Raw genomic sequence first — 21,293 nt, forward strand, 5'->3', positions numbered from 1 at the left:
GTAAAATTAAATCAGTTCTGATTTAATGAACAGTTTCAGCCTGTTGTCACTTGGCGGCGGTGAAGAAATAAACACTATTAAACCGTACAGAAGAAGAAGAAGAAGAAGAAGAAGGAGGAGGAGGAGGAGCCTCTTCGAATGCGTCTGTTTAGCTTTAGCTGGGGAAGCTTGAACTTGTTTAGGCTCCCGTGATAAATGATTTGATTTGCTGTTGCTCTCGACTATCTGTTCTTTCAGAAAACCGTATTCAACGAAACTTTCAAATTAACAACCTAAATTCGGGCTGTTTCCTTTACATCGTCTCCTAGCTCATTACGTTAGCCTGCTAGCTTAGCCTGCTGGCGCTGTGTTTTTTAGCGACTTCAGCTGTGTTCCGGTGCAATTATGGGGCGGCGTCGGCCTCACATGGGACCTCCGGCCGACGATGGGTCTCCATTCGACATGGGTCCTCCGCCCCCGGGCTGGGGGCCTCCGCCGCTGGGAGGCTGGGGTCCTCCGCCACCTGGGGGTTGGCCTCCACCTCCAGATGAATGGGGACCACCGCCACCCGGAGGATGGGGGCCACCGCCACCCGGAGGATGGGGGCCTCCTTCACCCGAAGGATGGGGGCCTCCTTCGCCCGAAGGATGGGGACCTCCTTCGCCCGAAGGATGGGGACCTCCTTCGCCTGAAGGATGGGGCCCGAGAGGCGCTCCACCACCTGGTTGGGGACTAAGAGGACCACCCCATCCAGAATGGGGTCCCTGTCCAGGTGACTGGATGCCTCCTGAAGATTGGGGTCTGCCACCAGAAGGCTGGAGGCCCCTGCACCCCGATGACTGGGGACCTCCCCCTGACTATTGGAGACGTCCCCATGAATGGGGCCCTGACATACCTCCTCCTGCGGGTTGGGGGCCACCTGGCTGGGGTACGGATGGCCCACCTGAGACATGGGGACCACCTGAGCTAGGTCCTACCGGACTCCCACCGCCACCGCCACCAGGTCTCCCTCCTCCCGTTGGGATTCCACCTCCGGACCCAGCAGCATTTGGACCCATGCCAGTCCCTCCGGTGCCCCCCCCGAGCTGCGTACCTCCGTTCGTCTTCCCACCTCCGGGCTGGACGGGAGAGGTGGGCTCCTGCTTTGCATTTGAGTCGGTTTAACGATTATGTTTATGCCGGTTTCCTCCTGGCTTTGTTTTGACCTTGGACCATTTTTGAAGCACACAGATGTGTTCACATGTGTCAGGAGTTCTAGAAGTAGCACATGTAAAGGTCCAACATGATACCGACTGATATCCTCCCTCAGCCTGTATGTGATCGATAATGTGTGTGTGTGTTTGTGTGTGTGTTTGCCCAGGCTGTGGTGGAGGAAGTGATGCCCAACCCGCCCCCAGACCAGCCTGAGTGGGTGAGTACACATCAGTCTAAATCCCCTCTCAGCTCAGACTGCCACAACTGACAATGTCTCGCCATAGTCACATGGTTGGTTGGGATAGCTCACAAACGACCTCTGCCGGGTTGACAGGTGACTTGCTGTCAAAATCAATCCTCTCTGGGGGGGAAAAAATATCGATGTATCGCAGAATCAGTAGAATTGCCCAGCCCTCGTGTGATTGGCTCTTTGCTGCCCAGCGTCTGTGTTTGCGGGTGATGAACAACCTCTGATCTTTCGTTGAATGCTATCTCTATTTGTCAGATCAAAGCTTTGATCTCAGCCCCGCCCACTGATGCCACACCAGTGGAGGCAAAGATGTCCAACGTAGAGGAAGAGTCTGCTGTCTGTCAAACGCCTGCTGAAGACCCCACCCCTTCTCCCAAACTGGAACGCCCCAAGACCGTCAAATCATTTGGCCTTCTGGGAAAACGCACGTTTGAAAAGTAAGCTGTCCTCTGTGGACATATTGATCGGTCCAGTTCTGATCAGATCTGTTAATTCTTTCAATGGCGTGTCTTTGTGTCCTTAGGCCTCCTCCGGGGCGCTCCACTGGGATCATCTCCTTCATTGGGGTAAGACAGCACCATGTGACTGATGATATCATCAGGAGCAAACAATCAGGAACCTCTTGGGACTTTTTATTTGATAAAGAATTGACAGGAAGTTGTCTCTCTGTGGCTCATTACAGCTCACCATCCTTCAGTAGTCCCAAGACTGGGAAATTTATCGAGTTACAGCAGTAAAGTTGGAATTGTTAATTAATACACTGTAATAAACAGATAAACAAGCACCATAAAAAGGAATGAAAGTAGCGAGCCTTGTGTACATTTTCTATAGGCTTTAAATATGTGAAGTGTTCGTTTTGCATAGATTTCTAGACAAACACGTGTGTAAGTCTGCAGAAAGCCTTTTTCACCGCGTGCAGTACGGCGCAACTCTGCAATGACCTCTGATCAAAGGTGCTCTACTCAGGTTCTCATCCGTTTGTTAGAAAACGTTAACAATCCCGTCGGAAGTTTTTCAAGAAACATCAAATGATGAACAAGTGAATGAATGGATAAGTCGGTGGATGGATGAGTTCCAGATTATGAATGATTTTTTTCAAGCACTGTCAACAGTTTCATGTATTTTATTCTTTTCTGGTGAACGCACCAAAACTGTTGATGAGTCTAAGCTGTTTCCTCTTGGGCGGGTTCTTAATGTGATGATGTCATTTTTTAAAAAATGTCTCCCTGTCAACAGTTTTATTCAGTGATTCTGTTGGTGAAGTCATTGGGCTCTATGACCTCACACATGTTCATAGTTAGTTTTAGACATTTAGTAAAATTCTTGTCCTGTAAACTCCACTGATGTCTGGCATCGTCCTCTCGCTGGCACGCCTCACTTCTCAGGTCAATATTTAAAGCCAGTAATGAAGGAATAGAAATTGCTATTGTAAAGGAAGTGGGGAGTGTGACTCAACTTCCATCTGTCTGTCTTCCTCAGCCCACGTTTGGCTACATTGAGAGAGAAGACCTTGAGAAATTCACCTTCAGCTTCTCAGTCTTCTTTGGAAACCCCAAAGCCATGAAGCCTGGGGTGAGAGTTCACTTCACTGCCTGTAAGGAGAAGGTGAGAAATGTCCCTTTTGGCCTCCATGCCATTTAGGTCTGACTGCGATTGTTAACGTTAGGTTATTGTTTGTGTTGGTTGCAGAACAGTCTGATAGCGACGGACGTGAAAGTGGCTCCTGGCGGAACAGAGAATGTGGACACCGAGATCTACGAGGCTACTGTCAGTCAGGCCATTGCGGAGCCGCTGGTGAGTTCAAAGAAGAGCCAACCTTCCTTTTTCCTGTGTCCTGTTGTCGACTGTGTGTTTGTCTGCAGCCCGGTGAGCGCCTGTACCCTGGGCAGGTTCACGTAAACATCGGGCCTCTGAGGACTAACCTAACATACGAGAGGAAGGACAGTACTGTGACACTGCTGAAGAATGACCAGGTACTTGTCAACTTGCTGACCGACATCGTTAGCGAGAAGAGGCGAGCTACCAACATCCGGCCCAAGATCCCCTCCACGTTCAGCAACACCAAGGAGACAAGGGAGTCGGTGAGGACCGGCACACTCACCGTTTGCCATCAATATACAGCCAGTTGCTGGTTATCTCCATAGACTTAGAGGGAGCAGAGAGCACTGCTTGATGGTACCAGATCTCATGGATTCAACTGGATCTGTGTGGTTAATCTCTCTGCTCGTAGGTGTCGCTCTTGAGCCAGCAGCACCTCTGAGTGCAGCGCCAATCCACCTGGTTGCACTAACCCAGTTCTAAAGATAGTAAACACTGAAGAAGAGGCAGGAAGACCCTGTCGCCATGGACAGAGGTTTGCTTAACTTTTAGGCAGATGTCATTGTATAAGCAGATAGAATTATCACTGATGGACAGAGCGCTTAACACCTTGAAAAGGAGGACAGAGCTGTATGCTGCTACTGATGTGAGCTTGTGATGAGTCTGAGTGGGTGCGGTCTTGTGGGTCTGCAGGGCGTCATCATCAGCCTGAAGGACAGCGAAGGCATCATCATGTCTGACAAACACGGCAAGCTTCCCTTCGATGTCCGGGAGAACTTCAGTGACATTGACTTCACGGAGGAGGATGTCAACGAGGAAGTTGAGTTCACCTTCATCACGGTGAGAACTCCACCTACTGCTGCTCAGGAGGTGGGACGTATTCGTCCACATGGTGCGCTTTCATTCTCTTGTACAATTGCAGTGAACTATATTCTACGTCTTCTGCTCTTTGCAACGTTGGTCAGCTGCGAGCAGGCAGCAGGGCAATCCGCATCCGGCGGGTGAAGGAGCCCCTTCTGCTGACACTCTGCACCGCCAACCAGGACCTTGAGACCGGCACTTCCAATGGCACCAGTGACCAGGACTTTTTCAAGAAGCCCAAAGGCAAAGTCAAACTGGAGCTGGGTCCCAACCTCAAGCTGGACACTGAGCTGTATGAGGGCATCGTGAGTCAGCCCATCATCAAGCCCACGGTGAGGACAAGTTATCCACTTCTTGTGGCTCACAAACTAGCAGCCACTGCTGAGGATGAAGGCTGTTTGAATACTTCAGATAGGTTCATGAATAATAAACTGATCAGTCAGTCTGAAGTCCTAGATCTGCGTGGTCACAAGCCGATGGTGACTCTTCAGCGGGGATGATGCTGGCATTGTTGGTAGAATGCAGTTGTGATGAACCAGTCAATCCGTTAAGAGTTCATTGCCCAGGCGACACTTTTCGTTGCTTGTAAATCAAATTCCTCTCCCTGATTTGATGTGCTGAATGTAAGGGTGCTTCCTGTCTCAACCACACCCCCTCTGTCTCCAGTCAAACCTACCAGGTTACCCGGGTCAGATCCATGCCAACATTGGCCCCATCAGGACCAACGTGACCTTCAGTCAGAAAGACTGCGGTGTCACATTATTGAAGAATGACCATGTGCTCATCAACCTGCTGGTTGACCTGGTGACCCGAAAGAGGCGAGCGGCTAACATCCGACCTAAGATCCCCTTCACCTTCAGCTACACAAAGGAGAAGCGTGAGATGGTAACACACCTGACCACCACTCTAACTTCAAACCGGGTCTGACATGGTCTGACCACGGTCTAACCTTGTGACCTACATCGTACTGAGCATTAATAATGTCCCAATTGTATGCCTGAGTCACGCTGCAGGTGCACCAATCAAAAGCTAGTTTGAGGCAGGGCTTCTATGCTGCTGTTGTCGTGTGTACTTCCAACATTGGCAACTGAAATGGAGCAAAAAATGTTGGAGTCGGGGCTAATAACCCTTGAACGACAGCTTGATTGACTGAAACGAGTTTAATGCCAATTAGTGCTGCAACCAGATGAGGAGACACTGGGGAACGAGATGTGAGGAGGTGGACCACATATAATGTTTGCAGGGCGGTGCTACAACTGCAAATGTATGGCTACACCCTAACCTGTTGTGTCAATTTCACAATTATAAATCAAAGTTTTGAAAGAAAAGCAAATGTCAGCTCTTGCTTCCCCACTCCAGTCCAACTGAACCGGTTAATTTCAGGGCATCATCAGCAGTCTTGGGACTGAGGAGGGCATCATCACCTCGGAGGAACATGGCGAGCTTCCATTCGTCATCTGTGAGAACTTCAGCGACACAGAGTTCAACACGGATGACATTCAGAAGGAGGTGGAGTTCACGATGGTCCAGGTCAGTTGAGCCATCAGAGAGAAGATAAGCAATCACTAATTAGATATCAGTTCTTCATTGATCATCAATATTTCAGCTGAAGGAGAAGAAGAGGGCCATCAGGCTGAGGAGGATGATGGTGGCGGAGGACAAAATCTTGCAGGAGCAGAAGAGACGAGAGGAGGAGGAGAAGAAGAGACGACGGGAGGAGGAGGAGAGGAAGATTAGGGAGGAGGAGAAGCAGAAAGAGGAAGACAGAAAGAAGAAGGAGGAAGTGACTGCTGTGCTGGCAGCAGCCAGAGACAAGGTGAGATATGGATGACCCAGAGGACAGCGTCAACTCATGTTGGCATATTTGAGTGATAGATCCAGATGAATTCTCTGATCAGCCAATCAATGACTAGTTGTTTCAGCTCTACAGCTGGAGGACACGATGTTTTGGTTTGATGAAATCAGCCAATTGTCAAGCATTGTTGTCGCAATGAAATTGTTACAATAACATGACATTTTCATTCAGAGAAATTGGATGAATCTGATCAAGGAGTGAAATTGTTGCCACCTTTACAAACCAGATTGGACTCGTGATGAGACTGTTTCTGACAGCTTCCTGTCCTCCTGCAGTGGACACCACTTGGGTTCAATTTCCAAGACCCTTCCACACTTGATGATATTAGCAAGGAGCGCTTTGAAGGAACTGTCCTGAGGGCCATCTCCAAAAAACCCAGTAAGGAGATCAAGAAGGAGTTGGAAAATGAAACTAAAGGAGGCAGCACTGAGGGCGGACCAACGCTCTTTAGACAGGTAGCCAAATTAGCAACCAGTCATGGCCCAGAACATTTTGGAAGGAAGTCTCTCCCTGACTATTTTAAGAGATTTTTTTTCTTTGTTTTCTTGCAGATGAAAATAAAAGTGGAGAGTCAGGATGAAGAGGAAGAAGGTGAAGAGAGGAAACTGGATGAGGGGACTGAGACTGGAGAAGGAGGAGCTAGAAACCAGGCCAAGCCCACTGCAGACATGGGCCGGTTGGTGATGACCATCAATGGCCAGCAGAAACAACTTCCCTTTGGTCATGCTGACCTGCTGACAGGGGCCACCATGTTGGATGGAGACAAGGTGAGTCACTGAAGAATATGAACGTAGTGATGATGAAGGACACGGTGTCGGACGGTGTGTGTTGTGTAGTGTTGATGTGACGTTTTGATCCTCGGTGAAGGTGCGGTTCAACATCGCTACCCATCGGGAGACCAAAGAAGAAAGAGCGACCTTTGTGGAAATTCTCCCTGCCTCCTTCGAAGAGTCGACCGAACAACGCAGACATGTGAGATTTTTTTACAACACTTTATTTATTGGTATTTTTCAAACAACATACAACTATTCAGGATTGGTACAGCTGATGTCAAGTATTGAACCCCACCCCCCACCCCCCACCCCTCCCATGGGCTATAGTGGGAGAGGGGAAAAAAAATCATAAATGTGCACACATATGTACAGAAGAGAAATATTAAATCAATGAAATAGGATAACAATAAAACAAAGAGCAAGGCAGGACATATAAAAGTCTGTACAGGAAACACAAGTGTGAGTGAGTACCAGACTGGTTCAGTTCTGTCCAGAAACCACAGCAGAGCAGCTCTTTTCTGTCAAAAAGTTACTAACCCTCCCCAACATTTGTCAAAAACTGACGTTTTTTTTCCTCAAGTTAAACGTGATCTTTTCTGATGGCAAGTATGACGACAGCTCTTTAAGCCACAGAGAGACACCAGGGGCGTCCTCGCTCTTCCAGTTGACAGCTATACATTTATTAGCTGCAAGGGTTTTCTCTGGCAACAGTGATAAATCCCCCAAAAGTGTCAGCCGTGGATTGGCTGGGATTTCCCGCCCCACAATTCCTTTAAGAATATCCAAAATCGATCTCCAGTACTGTTCCAAACATGTGGAGGAGGGACCCTCGTTCAGTCTTACACTCAGGGCAGTATTCAGAGGAGTTACTACTCATCTCATGGAGACGAAGAGGAGTCAAGTAAACCCTGTGTATAGGGTTGAACTCACTAGTTTGTGCCGGCTGCTACAGGAGAATGATTGAGAGCTGCTACAAATCTGCTTCCATTCAGAGTCGTTGAAGACAGAATCAGTGGCTGTTTCCCATTTAAGTTTTGCATTGAAGGAAGTTTTTTCTGCCAGGCTTATTCGCCTGTTGTAAGCATCGGATAAGAAGCCTTTCGAGTTATGCTTGTCTCGTATCCTTCTATCTCACTCCAAATCCTCTCAGGGGGTAAGTTTCCCACCCTGCTGTACCCTAATACAGTCCCTGACTTGTAAATATTTAAAGAAATGTGCAGAGGGGAGCCCGAAAGATAGCCTCAGTTGCTCAGAGGATCTCAGATTATTAGGCTCATAAGTGTCCCTCTCTCGTACCAGTCTTTAGTTATGCCATCTCTCAATACTCCAGGCAGAACCGGGTTAAAATGAGATGGAGTGGAGCCGTGCAACGTACGGACACTGCGCTTCTGCTGTGTGGGACTGTTCAATCTGTTTCCAGGATGGGGGTGTCCCAGGTCTTTAATCCAGAACCAGACAGCTCTAGATTGAGCAGCCAGATAGTGTAACTGAAAGTCTGGTAAATTTAGCCCTCCCTGGTAGAGGGTCGACAGAGGCTTTTGAGCTTACGTGTGAGATTGTTGTTGATGAAGTGTTTACAGACTGAAAAGCAGAAAGTTGAACTTTAAATCCTGTCAGAACCTCCCATGTTGGAAGACGCGGTCTGTTTGTGTCCAGGGCATCGTGATTGAGTTCTCTCAGGACTCTGGTCTCATCAAGTGCTCTCAGTACCCTCAGCTTTTCTTCTTCATGTCTGAAGTGGTTGAGAAGAAGAAACTGGAGCTGAATGAGAAGGTGGAGTTCAGCGTTGTGCCAGTGAGTCTTCACCTTCCACATGATCCTTATCATTTTTATTGTCATTCTACTCAACAGAACAAAACTTCTTTTACCTTCAGTGAAGCTACAGAACTAGTTTCCCCTCAAAATGTAAACTTACACATACAGAATATTACATATGGGTGGACAAGAATTTGCATTATTGATGAATCCAGACTTATATGACCTTGAACCTCAACATAATTAACTCAACACAATTCTCAGCTGTTGTCTGGATTATGTTCCTTATGTCATCAATCAGCTGAATATTAGCCCTCAGGTGTGAAGTCCTCTTATTTGATGCTAAACATGTCTGTCCTACTTTCTTCCAGCATGAAACAGCTGAGGGTGAGAACCAGGCAATCAGGATCAAACGTTTCACTGACAGTGTTTTCCTCCCTGCCCGCAAACTTGGTGGTGTTGGTGCAACAAAAGGAAAGGTGAGGACAACTGTGAGAGGACATCAAGAACTCAGCTACTCATCCAGCACAGATTGGCTGCCAGACCAAAAAAAAAAAAAAAAAAACACCAAAAAGGGAGGAATTTATATTTTAAGATTGTTGTAATCAGGATTGCGTCTTATTTTCGTCAATGATCAAGGTTGATGAAGACCTTATTTTCCTTTCTCTTTTCTTTACAGCATTCTGCCCCTTCCCACTACCTTGTAAATGTCCCCATCCAGCAGAGTTGTAGACTAGTCAGGCATAACAAGTCCCAGAACCTGCTGATCTGGCCAAGCCTTTGTGCAGGTGATGTTGTAAAGCAATGATGGCAATGGGTAAAACCAACTCAGCTCAAAACCTTTCCAAGCACCTTAGTGACAGACACCCAGATACATCACAAGTTAGTGATGACGACGTGTTGGAAATACTCTTTTGCCTCTCTGAATCATAAACTGCAAGTACAGTTCAGCTTAGTGGGAAATGTAGTATAGCGTAAGAAATACCTCTGGACGCATAACCAGCAGGATTATCAAAACAGTGAGTACGTTGAAGCACATTTGGAATGAAGTACATTTGAAAATTCCTTCGTTTTGGGCCTAACTATTCATTGAATCATACACATTGGCTGATACAAAATAAACACTGTGCCAGACAATAAATAGTGGATTAACATTTGGAGGTAAAGAAATGGTGAATTTAAACAAAACATTAAGCAGTCACATTAATGAAATAGGAGACTATAAGTTTGATAATTAGATTCTCCCACAACTTTCAATGTGATAATGTTTCGATAAATGGCAATAAATCAAAGAGTTACTTTTAATACCATAATTATGGGGGTTTTAGCTGCACGATTATGTATGGAATTGGTATAGTTTAATTATTAAGCATTGTTTCAGTATGGAGTCGGTAAGAGTCAATACTGACCTATAGACATGTTCAGACTGGGATATTTCTAAAACTTGTAAAGTTTCAAACATATCTGATCCTGTGGAAAGGATTTATACGAGTTGTGCTTTTCATGGAGAATGCTCAAAATTCGCCAGCCATTCATGAAGCCTAAAAAGCTTTACATTATATCGCATTATTCCTGTACATGACATGAAGACAGCACTGTGCAATTTTGAGGTCAATCAGATGATGTTTGTTACATCTGACTTACTTCCCAAAACCACTAGGTGGCTCTGCGACATAGGGTCAATACTGAAATGTTCATCCGGGATGTTTATCAAACATGAGGTTTGAACTGGATCAGACCATGTCAGGAGGAGTTATAAGTGTTTCATTTTTCATGGTAAACATGAGAGCTCGTCATACAACCACGTCTACATTCTATGGTGAAAACTCAAATGCATGCTTTACAGTTTGACACAGTGAGTGCAGTTTGTTGAGCCTGAGAACAATTGGATTTTACACAAAGCATCAGACAGACACATTCTCCCTGCAGTGGAAAACTCACTTTCTATATCCACCAGGTAACGCTAGTGAAGACTCACCATACATTATCTTGCTGTACATCACGTGAAGAGGGGTGAGGTGTTTATTAAACATGGGAAGTCATGAGGATGCAGGCATGACAAGACCCTCAATACGTGTCCTCTCCTTCACTCACTGGATGGTGAGAGCCAGCAGAGGAGTGTTAGCGTTCACCTCTGCTCGAAGCTCATCTGCTCTGACACTGCTGAGGACGACAGGCCAGCCGGTTGTGTTCGGTCAAACTGCAGCTCGACGAACGCGACTTGGTGAATTCCTTGTAGTTGTTACACAGTTACAACAGTAACAGTTGTTGTTGCTCACATTCCCTCATAATAACCTGCTCTGCTAATGTGATGACCAAACAGTGGCGCTGTTGACCTTTCCATATCTATATGCTCCCTGTCTGTAGACCCCCCCCCCCCCCCCCATGTGACTGGGCAAGTCAGGGCTGAGGGTTGGCCATGCCTGTAACACACTGGAGGAAACACTGTAAATTGACTGTAACAGATTTTCACTGTGGAGAAGGTTGCCACAATCATTGGTCATGTTGTCAATTATGTCTGATGAAAATATGATATTGGGAGGTGGGGCCGCAAGCAGCATTTGGAACCTCACAAATGTTTTGAGAATTGATTATTGTTCAAAACCCAGAAGACACAACTTTGAGGTGTCCAGATCACAAATGGTGAGAATGAATGTTTGATTGACATAAGAGGGACATCTGGTGCCCTGCAGTTGAATGTTTGTGTCTTCATGTCATGGAATGCTAAACAAAGGCAGAGAGGAGGTGGCATTTGAAGGCTCTTCTTATAGTATTTATGTTTTCCTGCACAATATCAGGCACATCATGGTTTTTAACAAATGACCGTTGTTTATTCTGTTTGTGATGTTGTCCCATGTCTCTTTGCCAGATGACCATCAAGCTGACCAAACATTCTGCAGACACTGAGTAAGTCTTGATGTAACCTGCCTGGTATAGAAATGAAAACTAACTACAGGCCACATGGCTACCACCAACATTGTTGTTAATTATGCTTTTTTCCAAAATTGCAAGGTATGAACCAGTGTTGAACAGCGGGACAGGCTCTAAAGGCCTAAAATGCACTAAAATACTGTAGGCTGCTGAAAGAAATCATTATATACAGTCGTGAATATGCACAATGACTGTTCCAACAGCTTGTTACTGCTGTTTTTACTGCTGCGCATCCTCCCCTGGAGACTTTGGTCAAGAATATCAACCAAGAACATAAATTTCATTGGGCTTCCTAATCTTTGACTGTTAACTTATAGTCATCGTCGCAGCAACATCACCATATGACAGAGTTAAGCACATGCACTTTTAAGTAAGCAGCAGTTGCCTATAAATCACTTCCAGTTGGCCTTCAAAATAATAACAGCTATGATTAGGTAGTATAATTTTGTCTGACATTTGCTGTGTTGAGAGCCTTATTCTGAAAGATTCTGTCTAGAACTCATGTGTTGACACAGTGGTTACTTAACATGACTCAAATTACTATTTTTCTGCTCTGTCTCAAATAAGTAGGTATTAAATATTGAGAGACTTAATTCAACTGATTGCCACTCAAAAATATGTCTTAAAATAAATGAACAGATTATATTGAAACTTTTCAGGCTGTAAAGAAATGAAAATTTTGCATGATCACTAATTAATTCTAACATTTCAGGAAGGAAAAACCAGAGTCGGACAAGCTGAAGGCTGTGGTGAAAAATCTGAGAGCTCAGGAAAGCAAGACCGTTATCAACAAAAGGGATTACAGTGCCACTCGGGGTAGATATGGCACCAGTAGAAGCAGAAGTAGGGACAGGAGTAGGAGCCGGAGCAGAAGCAAAAGTAGGAGTAGGAGCCGGAGTCCACCCCGAGATAAGTTTGGACGAATCATCAAAAGGAGACGTAGTATCAGTGTTGATCGCAACCGCAAGAGCAGCAGGCACAGGCAAAGCAGAAGCCGTGAAAGGTCCCGTAGACATACGAGAACCCGCAGCAAGAGTCGTAGTCACAGCATGAGTCGCAGCCTGAGTTCCAGCAGAAGCCGCAGCAGGAGCAAAGATAGGGTGGACAACAGGAGGGGCAAGCACAGCAGGGAGTGGGAAGAAAGCCACAAGAGAAGGAAGGAGCTGAGCCCTCCTCTCAGGCGTGTTGGAGTCATGGATGATGAGCTTGCAAGGAAGAAACGAGAGCTTGAGGAGCTTAATGAGATGATTGCCTACAAGAAGTCACTGGTGGATCCAAGAGGATTGGACCCTGGACAAAGGAAGTGCATTGATTATGACCATGGCAGGATTGCCATTCCTCTCACAGAGTACAAGCCAGTCCGTTCTATCCTGAAGAAACGACCAGAGGGCCCAGAGTACAAAAATCAACCTCCTCAGCCCTATGATGACCTGTACTATGATCGATCATACAGGCATTACAATGCCCCCTATGGTGATCACTATGGAGATTCCTATGCAGGCCATCAATATACAGATATATATGGGGAGCGTTCCTACCCAGACCGCCCTTATGAAAAACAGATTTATGGTGAACCTCCATTTGAAGGACCTACACCCAATAGCCACCGGTACACTGATCGTTATGATGTTTATGATGAACCCTACGATGATCGATACTATGACCAAGCATATGCAGACCGACCGTATGAAGGTCCATATTGTCCTGTCAAACAGAGCAAATCTCCAGAATCTCATGTTTCCTCACCTTCTCAGTCTGGCCAGGTGCCTGGTGCGTCTGCCCAATCTGGTTTCAGACCTCCTTCTCCCTCAGAGACCCCACCAAAAAGTCCCTCCCCCAAACTGATGAACGCAACATCCCATCACCTGATTACCTCACCTAGGTCACCTCCAGCTGAGAAACCACCCCTCGATCGCTTTCTTGACATGCTTAATAAAAAGGTAGATGGTGACAAATCAGAATCGGTGTACATTAATGACGACCTTCTGCCACATGAGCGGGCACTTCAAGATGGCAGTGGCTTTTCTCGGATTGTGGGAATGGCTCAAGAGCTACCCAGCAGCACTGTAACCTTGGAGGGGCAAGAAGGACAACTGAGCCCTAAACAGTGCTCAGTAGAGGGAAAGAGTGTGGAACCTCAGAGCAAGACAGAACCCTACACCAAGATCCAGAGTTTGCTTCGTACCATTGGCCTGAAACTGAGCACAGGAGATGTATCCAAACTAGCCAGTTGTGCCCAGGAGAAACTTTATACATCCAAGTCTTCATCCATGGAAAGGGACACTTTCATGACCCCCAGAGAAGAACAGCGAGCTGGTTCTGCTGAGGCTATCCATTCCCTCTCCCCTGCCAGGTCCTCCAGCTTGGAGCCTCTAACCAGACATAAAAGTGTTGCGGAGTATGAGGCATTCCTGGATCAACAGGAGTTGGAGACGCTAAAAAAGGCACAAGAGCTGCAGAGTCTTACAAAGACAATGAGCAGCACGTCATCGATTCCTCCTCCCAAACCTCCCCCTGTGCCGCCACCTGTAAATTACAAACATCCATCCCCACCAGTTAACTGGCCGCTTGGTATCACTTCACAGATTCCTCCATCACAGACCCCAGCAGCCCTCAATGTAGACACTGTTGTGTTTCCTGTAGGTGGTCAAACAACCCAGAAAACTCCTCCAGGACCTCCCCCTGGACCACCACCACGGCGTTCTGGACAGCCTGCTTCTGGACTTCCCCCCGGACCTCCACCTGGACCTCCTCCCAGACGACCCCCTCTCCAACCTCCTTTCATTCAATCTGTCAGTGAAGCAGGCATTAGTTTTATTGGAAAACCTCCTGTTCCACCCACTGGTTCCTTCAGTTCTTCACCATCTTCACCCACCACCACGGCAACACCATCAGCAGCACTGGTCACATTGAGTTCTTCTGAAAGTGACCAGTCAACCATCTCGACAACAGTGGCGAGATGCTTGAAGGTTATAGAGACGGTGAAGTCTCTGGCTGTGCAACCAGGAGCTAAGCCAGTTAAGTCAGTCCAGTTCAGTTTACCTACAGAGTCACCGTCATCATCCCCCAGCATCCAGACCTCCATAGAGACAGAGGACGACATCAAAACCAAGCAGAAGGAGAAGGTATTCTCAGCAGAGGCACAACAGCACTTATGCTCTTACAGCAACTGAGAAACAGGTTCTACATGATGCTAACAAACATTGTGTTGAGAGCACTGGATCAAGTATCGGTTCTGCTTCAGGGAGTGAAGTAAATTTTCAGCTCAGCATGTATTTACAGATGATAAAGTAAAATTTTCAGTATCATGAAATAATGTAGAGACCTTCCGATTGGTTTTTGCTGCAAAGATGTTTTTGTTTCTGTTGCAGCTGGATTTGTACAACCAGAGGCTTTTGGAGAAGAGAGAGCAGCAGTTTAAGGAGATGCAAGCCCGTAAGAAACAAGGAGAGAAAAACAAAGACGGCTCCGGGGTCTCCCCAGGTATCAAACCATCTACTGAGACATGCTATCATTTCCCTAAACTAGCAGCTTTGAATTGCAGGCATCTGTGAGTTCAGTGCACAGTAAGATTACATCCTTTAAGTCACCAATTGACATATATTTTAAACCCGCATGTAATTTACATTACCTTTCGGGTTAAAATTGAAGCTCAGTTGGATTCTAGAGAGCGGGCTTTGGTGGCCCAGACATATGCTATTATTTGTATTTTTGGGGCATAAACTTGGAAGATTTTGTAGAAATTGAAAACTGTAACATGACAGCAATATTTACTATTCTGTGGATCTAACCGAGCCGTGCACGTAATTAGCAAGGTTACTGCCAAGCTAGGTGCACCCTTCATCAGGATGATCATGGAGTTTCATGGTAGATTCGCACCCTTATAGAGCCACACCAAGAGTTTCTCTCATTTGTTGTAACTTGAGATCATTGCTAAATATCCCTTTTGCACATTCTCATCTTATCTTTCTACACTTTGTGATGTAGATTGAAGATAACTGGAAGAAGGTTTGTTCTGGAAAAAGTTTTGCTAGATATCTGAATTTGTTAAGCAGCTCTGATAATGGAGATGCAGTCAGTAACAGCAGAGCTTGGAAGCTTGAAGCCTGAAGCACCAAAGCTTCCTCAAATGGATACCACAACATCGTGAGATGGAATCTTTAATCTGACTTTAGGGTAACCAAGTCATCTTAAGTGCACTGAGGCACTACAAAGGTTGTTCCTTCCACCACATGTTAGTGAGGCCTAGTGGTTCGTCACAGCAATCAAGAAAAGAAGCCAACTGCAACCCATCTTGACTAAGTAACTTTTGTTTTCTCCTTCATACTACTTGTTTGGTATCTAGTCTCAAAGGAACTGATTTTAGTCCAGTAAAATATATAGTCAGGTGAGATAATGCGATTTGGCTTGGGAAAAGTTTTTCCGCGTTAGTAGCAGTACAATATATACTAAACTCTTTTTTTGAGTACTCACTATGTTAAATGTTCATATTTATGTTTAACTCTCATTTCTTATCAGCCAGAAGAAATATTCTTGCACGCTGGTTGCCGGACAAAAACTTTGTTAAAATTATAAAGTCATTGCGAAACAGATGATAGAAACCAGAGGACAGCATTACGGATATGTTCATACTCAGATTCAGAAAACTTTATCTCCATCGGGGGCAATTAAGGAAAATGATGCCCAGCCTCAGTAGTCAGTTTAACTAGCCAAATCTAGGTCATTTTAGAGTGACGTTTTGCAATATGGTTTAGGTTTGCACTCCGTGGTCACTCAAATAGGCACCTTACACTTTCCAAAGTACTTCATTTGCTCCAGGCTGTCAACGTTGGCCATGTGGCTGTCTTTCAAATCCACATGTTGCTATTCAGAGCTTTCATCTACTTGGTGTCAACTGTAGTTTGAGATTTTCCAAAACACCCTGTCTGCATTTTTGTGGAATGGATGTTGAATTCATCAAATGTGGGTTGTCCCAACGTGTTCCAAAAAGGGAGTCTGAAATGCATGATGATTAAATTTTTGTTCACCCACATAGGTGAAGAAATCTTGTGCTTGTTAGCAGGACTGAAGTAATGTCACACTTCAGCAATGACACAGTTGCTGTCATTTGAGTTAAAACTAGTATTAAGCTCCAGTTATATCAAAATTCAATACCAACCAGGTGTACTTGGTGACCACTGAGTGTTGTCATTAGTTAGCTTAGTGCCGTTGCTAAACCTGAATCTGATCTGGTGTAATGTTGACAATAAAAGACCGATATCAAACCTTCTACGCCCTGTTAATCGCAGTGCTTCACCTGTCCAGAAACAACGCTGTAGGAAGAAGACCAAGAAAAAGAACCAAGTCTGTACTACTCTTTTTACTTCTGAAAGTCGTAGGTATGTAGAAGGTTAGTTGTACGATTTTTATTAATTTAAACTGATCATTTTTGGCTAATTAAATGCTGTCAGACCCTAAGCTGGCCCGTTGTGTCCAAATGGCTTTCAGAGATATGGCTTAAGTAGGTCGGGACGGTAAGAACATTCTGGGTGTAAACCGTTTGTGTACTTCACAGTAAGCGTGAGGGCCATTTTCAAGCTAACCATTACCATTAAGTACCTATATGTTCATATGAATCATGACATTTAATGATTTTCATTGTCATATTTGAATTATCTTTGAAATAATATGACGAAAAAGTTTTCCAAGAGTTTCATACCACAGTAATGTTAAAGTTACTTTTTTTTTTATTGTAAGATTTACTCCCAAGGCTCTTCAGCCTGTTTTCATAGACTCGGGAATATCAGATGCTTGGTAATGTAAACCGTTTTCATGACAGCTTTTTTTGTTGTTTAACAGACCCTTCAAGGACTTTAATTTTGATGTAAATGATGCAGGTACAACAGCTTGCCTTCTGCTTTCAAGAGTTACTCGCGATTGTTTGTTTCTAAATCAAAATCTCCAGACGCGATTTTCAGCAGAATTTTGTTTTACACATCCACTGTCAAGGATAAGCGTGGTAAGTGTTTGAGCCAGGTCCTAGCAATCCTGTTCAGGGTAAGTACAGTTGGCTCAGTTCTCCAGCAAGATCTCAGTAGAATGTGTGATTCTTCTGACCACCCAAAGTGCAAACCTGCCTCACACGTTAATTGTTTGAGAGGTTTGTGTTAACACTGGAAAATGATTTTCACTCAAGAACCAGTTTGTCATCTAGCTTAACTATGTTTTAAGCGCTAGACTAGAAGTTATTACGACAGCAGCCTACTGCCACAAGTGGGTAGGACACTGGTCAGTAATATTATATTGATATTTGACGACGATGGCGACACACGATTTTACTGTACTGTTCTGTTCTAATGGAGGAACTGGAAGCAGTTTGAAATGAGCTAAAATTTTGGTTTTACTGATATGAAATCTCTTGCTGTGTTCCCATCGAATTCCTGCATGTAATGGTTGCAGACACAATGTGCTGCTGGCACCTGGGTAAAGGTGCAATGAATGCTAATGGAACAACTCGGGTAGCATGACAGCCAAAATAGCCTGGACGACTGACAAGAGATCAGTATGTCTGTGCGTGTTTAGTAAGGTTGCTCACATCTCCAGATGTCTAGCTAGCGACTAAACGTCTGTTGGTCTGTCATGGTATTTGTTCCAAGAATACAGAGCTAGCTTCCGGTTGGTGTGAGGAAGTGCTAGACAACATTAAACAGGAGATTGCGACACGTGCCTGTCAGTTTAATGCAGGTTTAACAAATGCTCTTAATGGCTCTGAACACATGCATTCAAACATCTTTTCAACTTTGCCATCAAGCTGACGTTAGCTCATCACACATCTTTAAATGATCATCGTCTCCAGGTAAGCACACCCACTAAGCACGGGGGCGCTTCCCCGGGAGGCTTCCAGATATTGGCCAAGTAGAATTAGGCTTTTCCGGATGGAGGGAGAACTGAAGGTTTCTTGGAGGGCCAGGAGGCGGTCAATAGGGACTGAGGACCATGCTCACATCTTAAATGGAGTTGCAAAAAATTTCTAGAGCTTCAAATCGCCTTCATTGCTCCCTGTATGGATAAAAAAATTATACTGCATTTTACATGACATTTAAATTGAAGCTGATTTGTGTTAACCAGGGTGAGGGAGTCGAAGCCATGCTGTTCGACACTGAATGTACCATGTCAAACAACAGAAATGGAAAAATGTTTGTACTTGTATCAAGATAATTAAGATATGTCGGATGAATGAGTCCTAAAATGTTTCTCCTGCCTTTGTTTCCAGTCAGTTAACTTGCCCCCCCGAGGTGCCAGTTGATCCTCTGAGACCAGCGATGTACAGCATACAAATATCAGACAGGCCACAGGCAGTATTATCGTCCTGCCAGGGTTGTTGCATGAACAACATAGATGCTGGTTGTTTTCCAGTTACGTCTCAAGTGTTCATTAATATTAGCCTGGATATGCGAGTGCCGGTGTATTGTAGCACTGCTGTGCTCCTCAAGAGGTGACAGCGACTTGCGGCAGCAGAAACCAGCGCCTTTACTGTAGTCTCTACATAGCTCCTCCTCTTAGACCGTCCATGGCGACTCATGGACATCGCTGTCCATCTACATTTCTTCTGTCCCATATGACAATGCATGGGTGGGCTGTGGGTAAAATGTTATTTGTTTCCTTGTTCTGCCCTCTGCCCTGGACCTGAACTCAGTAAGAGTAATGAAAAGAAATTTCCGAGACATGTTTGTGAGAGTAGTCAAAGCATTTTGAAAGAGTGACGCTTAATTTATGTACAGATGTGTAATTGCTTGTTAAGTGTGGCTGGTATGTTTCTACATGCAGAAGCTAACAAAGTTAGGAGCCGTCCACATGGAGATGCGCTTAGGAGTGTCTGCAAAAGCTTTGCAATTGTATTGGTGTTTCATCCACACAACTGGCGTTCTGGGAGTCCGAATATGATGACCTCAGAACAGGGGCCCAGAGTGAATGGATCCTTGCATTTCCATGTTTACAACCCATACGCATATTTTCTGAGACCATGATGCTGTATCCCTACCTCTCCCTGTGCTTTTCCTGCCAACAACAGCATAATGGTGGATCACGGTGTGTTGGGTTACGTCATAGAAGTTTAAGCACAAGTTCTATGTCTGCTTCTCTGTCTTCGATGTATTTCTGTGGTAGCATTACAGCATCGTTTACCGGCCATTTTCAGTGGTTTTGTGTGGACGCACATTTCTTGAGATGATGGCGCGTTTACAGAAAATGTTTCTAAGACGAGATGATTCTTGTCTCGGTGTGGACGAGGCCAAAGAGGGTTAGTTGTTGAAATGACTCACAGTGGCCTTGAAATAAACAAGTGTTGTACATTTCAGACAGTAAAGGTAGGTGATCGTTTTGATCTCTTGATAGCATCATTTAATTAGTTTTCATACCAGCATGTGTACCTACCTTCAAAGCATCAGGACTGAAATGGTGATTAAGTAGTTGCAAAGGTGCATACTCCTCTGGCAGGCTATGGTCTAGTGTTTTCACTGCATCTGGAATATTCCAACTGTAAATTGTAGTTTGAGAAATAACTATTGTAGTCAGTTACATGGACAGATAACAGTGAATAGATAGCTAGGCTTATGTTCGTCTTCCCCACTTCAAGTTAATGACAACCATTAATATGCTGCCAAAGCAGGAAGGTGGGAGTGTACAGCTACAGTCAGGTCATGAAGGGTATTCTGTATAGGAAGTGTGTGAATTTGAGGATTGAAGTCTGATGTGGCTGGTTTAACAAAGATCAACTGGTTTCATTCTCATACACAAAAGCCGTTGTGGGTTAGATTTGGATTCAGCTCCTAGTTTTTATGGGGTTGGGATGAGGACTGCAATTGAAAATGCTGTCAAAATACTGTCAATTTTACAAATTCACAGAGTACATGTGGATTATCAAAGTGATCATGCATATGAGGAAAGGGAAAATGGCAGAAACATTTGTTTGTCATCAGCCTTCCTGTGAAATTCTGATTGAAATTGGACATCTTTTCCATGATATGAATTTCTCCCGTACAAGCAGTTCTGCGATTAACAAACTCATCACCAAACCACAAAACAAGAGGATTGAGGCTCAGTGGGAGATGGGCAGGTGAAATCATCCACCTCCAATTGTCTGCGTTGGTTGGCTGGTTGAGTTTTTTTGCTTTCGACCACAAGATGCATCTTGTTGTTAATAGGATTGATAGAACAATGTCACTTGTCTCTTTCTGATCAATCAAAAATCAATTAAGGGCAGGGCTCAAGTAGTGCTGCAGTTTTCCAGAACTGTGTCCATCTGTGAGAACAAGAGTTGAGGTCAGGGAGCTGCTGACCCTCTGTATCGAAATTTGACTCTGACAGTACAAAAAGTGTCTTGTGGACACCGTCTTACTCATCAAGACCACCTTTTAACTCTATGCCTTCACTCGGGAGCATACACAATGATGACACTCGCCTTCATCTTGATGGAACCCTGGCTCTTGTCACTGTCACTTTAGCAGACATCTGTGCATTAGTCACAAGGGATGTTTGGTCTTTTAGACGAAAGAACTGACAAGATTGTATTTGTGATTGGTGGTAAAAGTAGGGAGCGGCTTGACGCCACTAAATGATTGAAAGGGAAAGGTGGCTTTGGTCCACAGGCCATCTCTGATCTTTGTGAAACCAGCCTGCAGACCTGTGTGGTCAGACCTTGGATTGAGTAAAGCAAAGGTGCTTACGTTTGGTGACTTACAAATTAATTCTGTTCAAATTTCCAGGCAAGCCGATCAGCAGCGAGCCCAAGAACGTTTGGATTTGTGGTCATTCATTGGTGTACTGGGCGGAGTCTCGAGCAAAGTCCCCTGAGGTAGGTATGCAGCTGGGGATGGACCCCAGCAAGGTTTCCATCTGG

The 21,293-nt window shown here is 45.1% G+C and overlaps 1 protein-coding gene across 3 annotated transcripts; it reads left to right on the forward strand.

Annotated features, from left to right (window-relative positions):
- The first annotated feature begins 94 nt into the window (after positions 1–94).
- LOC147247044 (uncharacterized) lies at positions 95–21,286 on the forward strand. Of its 3 annotated transcripts, none has more exons than XR_015109581.1 (22): positions 95–1,110; positions 1,340–1,390; positions 1,679–1,860; positions 1,947–1,989; positions 2,903–3,028; positions 3,113–3,217; positions 3,286–3,504; positions 3,935–4,111; positions 4,207–4,434; positions 4,769–4,987; positions 5,486–5,632; positions 5,709–5,918; positions 6,233–6,412; positions 6,509–6,724; positions 6,825–6,929; positions 8,387–8,524; positions 8,857–8,964; positions 11,355–11,392; positions 12,129–14,541; positions 14,788–14,899; positions 15,592–15,718; positions 21,160–21,286. XR_015109581.1 is itself a non-coding variant. In XM_086181144.1 (21 exons), exons 1-21 carry the CDS (start codon positions 385–387, stop codon positions 15,594–15,596), a joined length of 5,748 nt encoding a protein of 1,915 aa, XP_086037270.1. In that variant the 5' UTR covers positions 95–384; the 3' UTR covers positions 15,597–20,651. The 3 variants fall into 3 exon arrangements, 1 of the variants encoding a protein (XP_086037270.1); XR_015109580.1 differs by having other exon boundaries at positions 15,592–16,794; positions 21,160–21,237; XM_086181144.1 differs by lacking the exon at positions 21,160–21,286 and having other exon boundaries at positions 15,592–20,651.
- Positions 21,287–21,293: the final 7 nt, after the last annotated feature.

The sequence above is a fragment of the Aulostomus chinensis genome, chromosome 16 (genome assembly GCF_037954235.1).
Source record: "Aulostomus chinensis isolate RoL2024-O1b breed Wild chromosome 16, RoL_Achi_v1.0, whole genome shotgun sequence".
Lineage (NCBI taxonomy): Eukaryota > Metazoa > Chordata > Actinopteri > Syngnathiformes > Aulostomidae > Aulostomus > Aulostomus chinensis.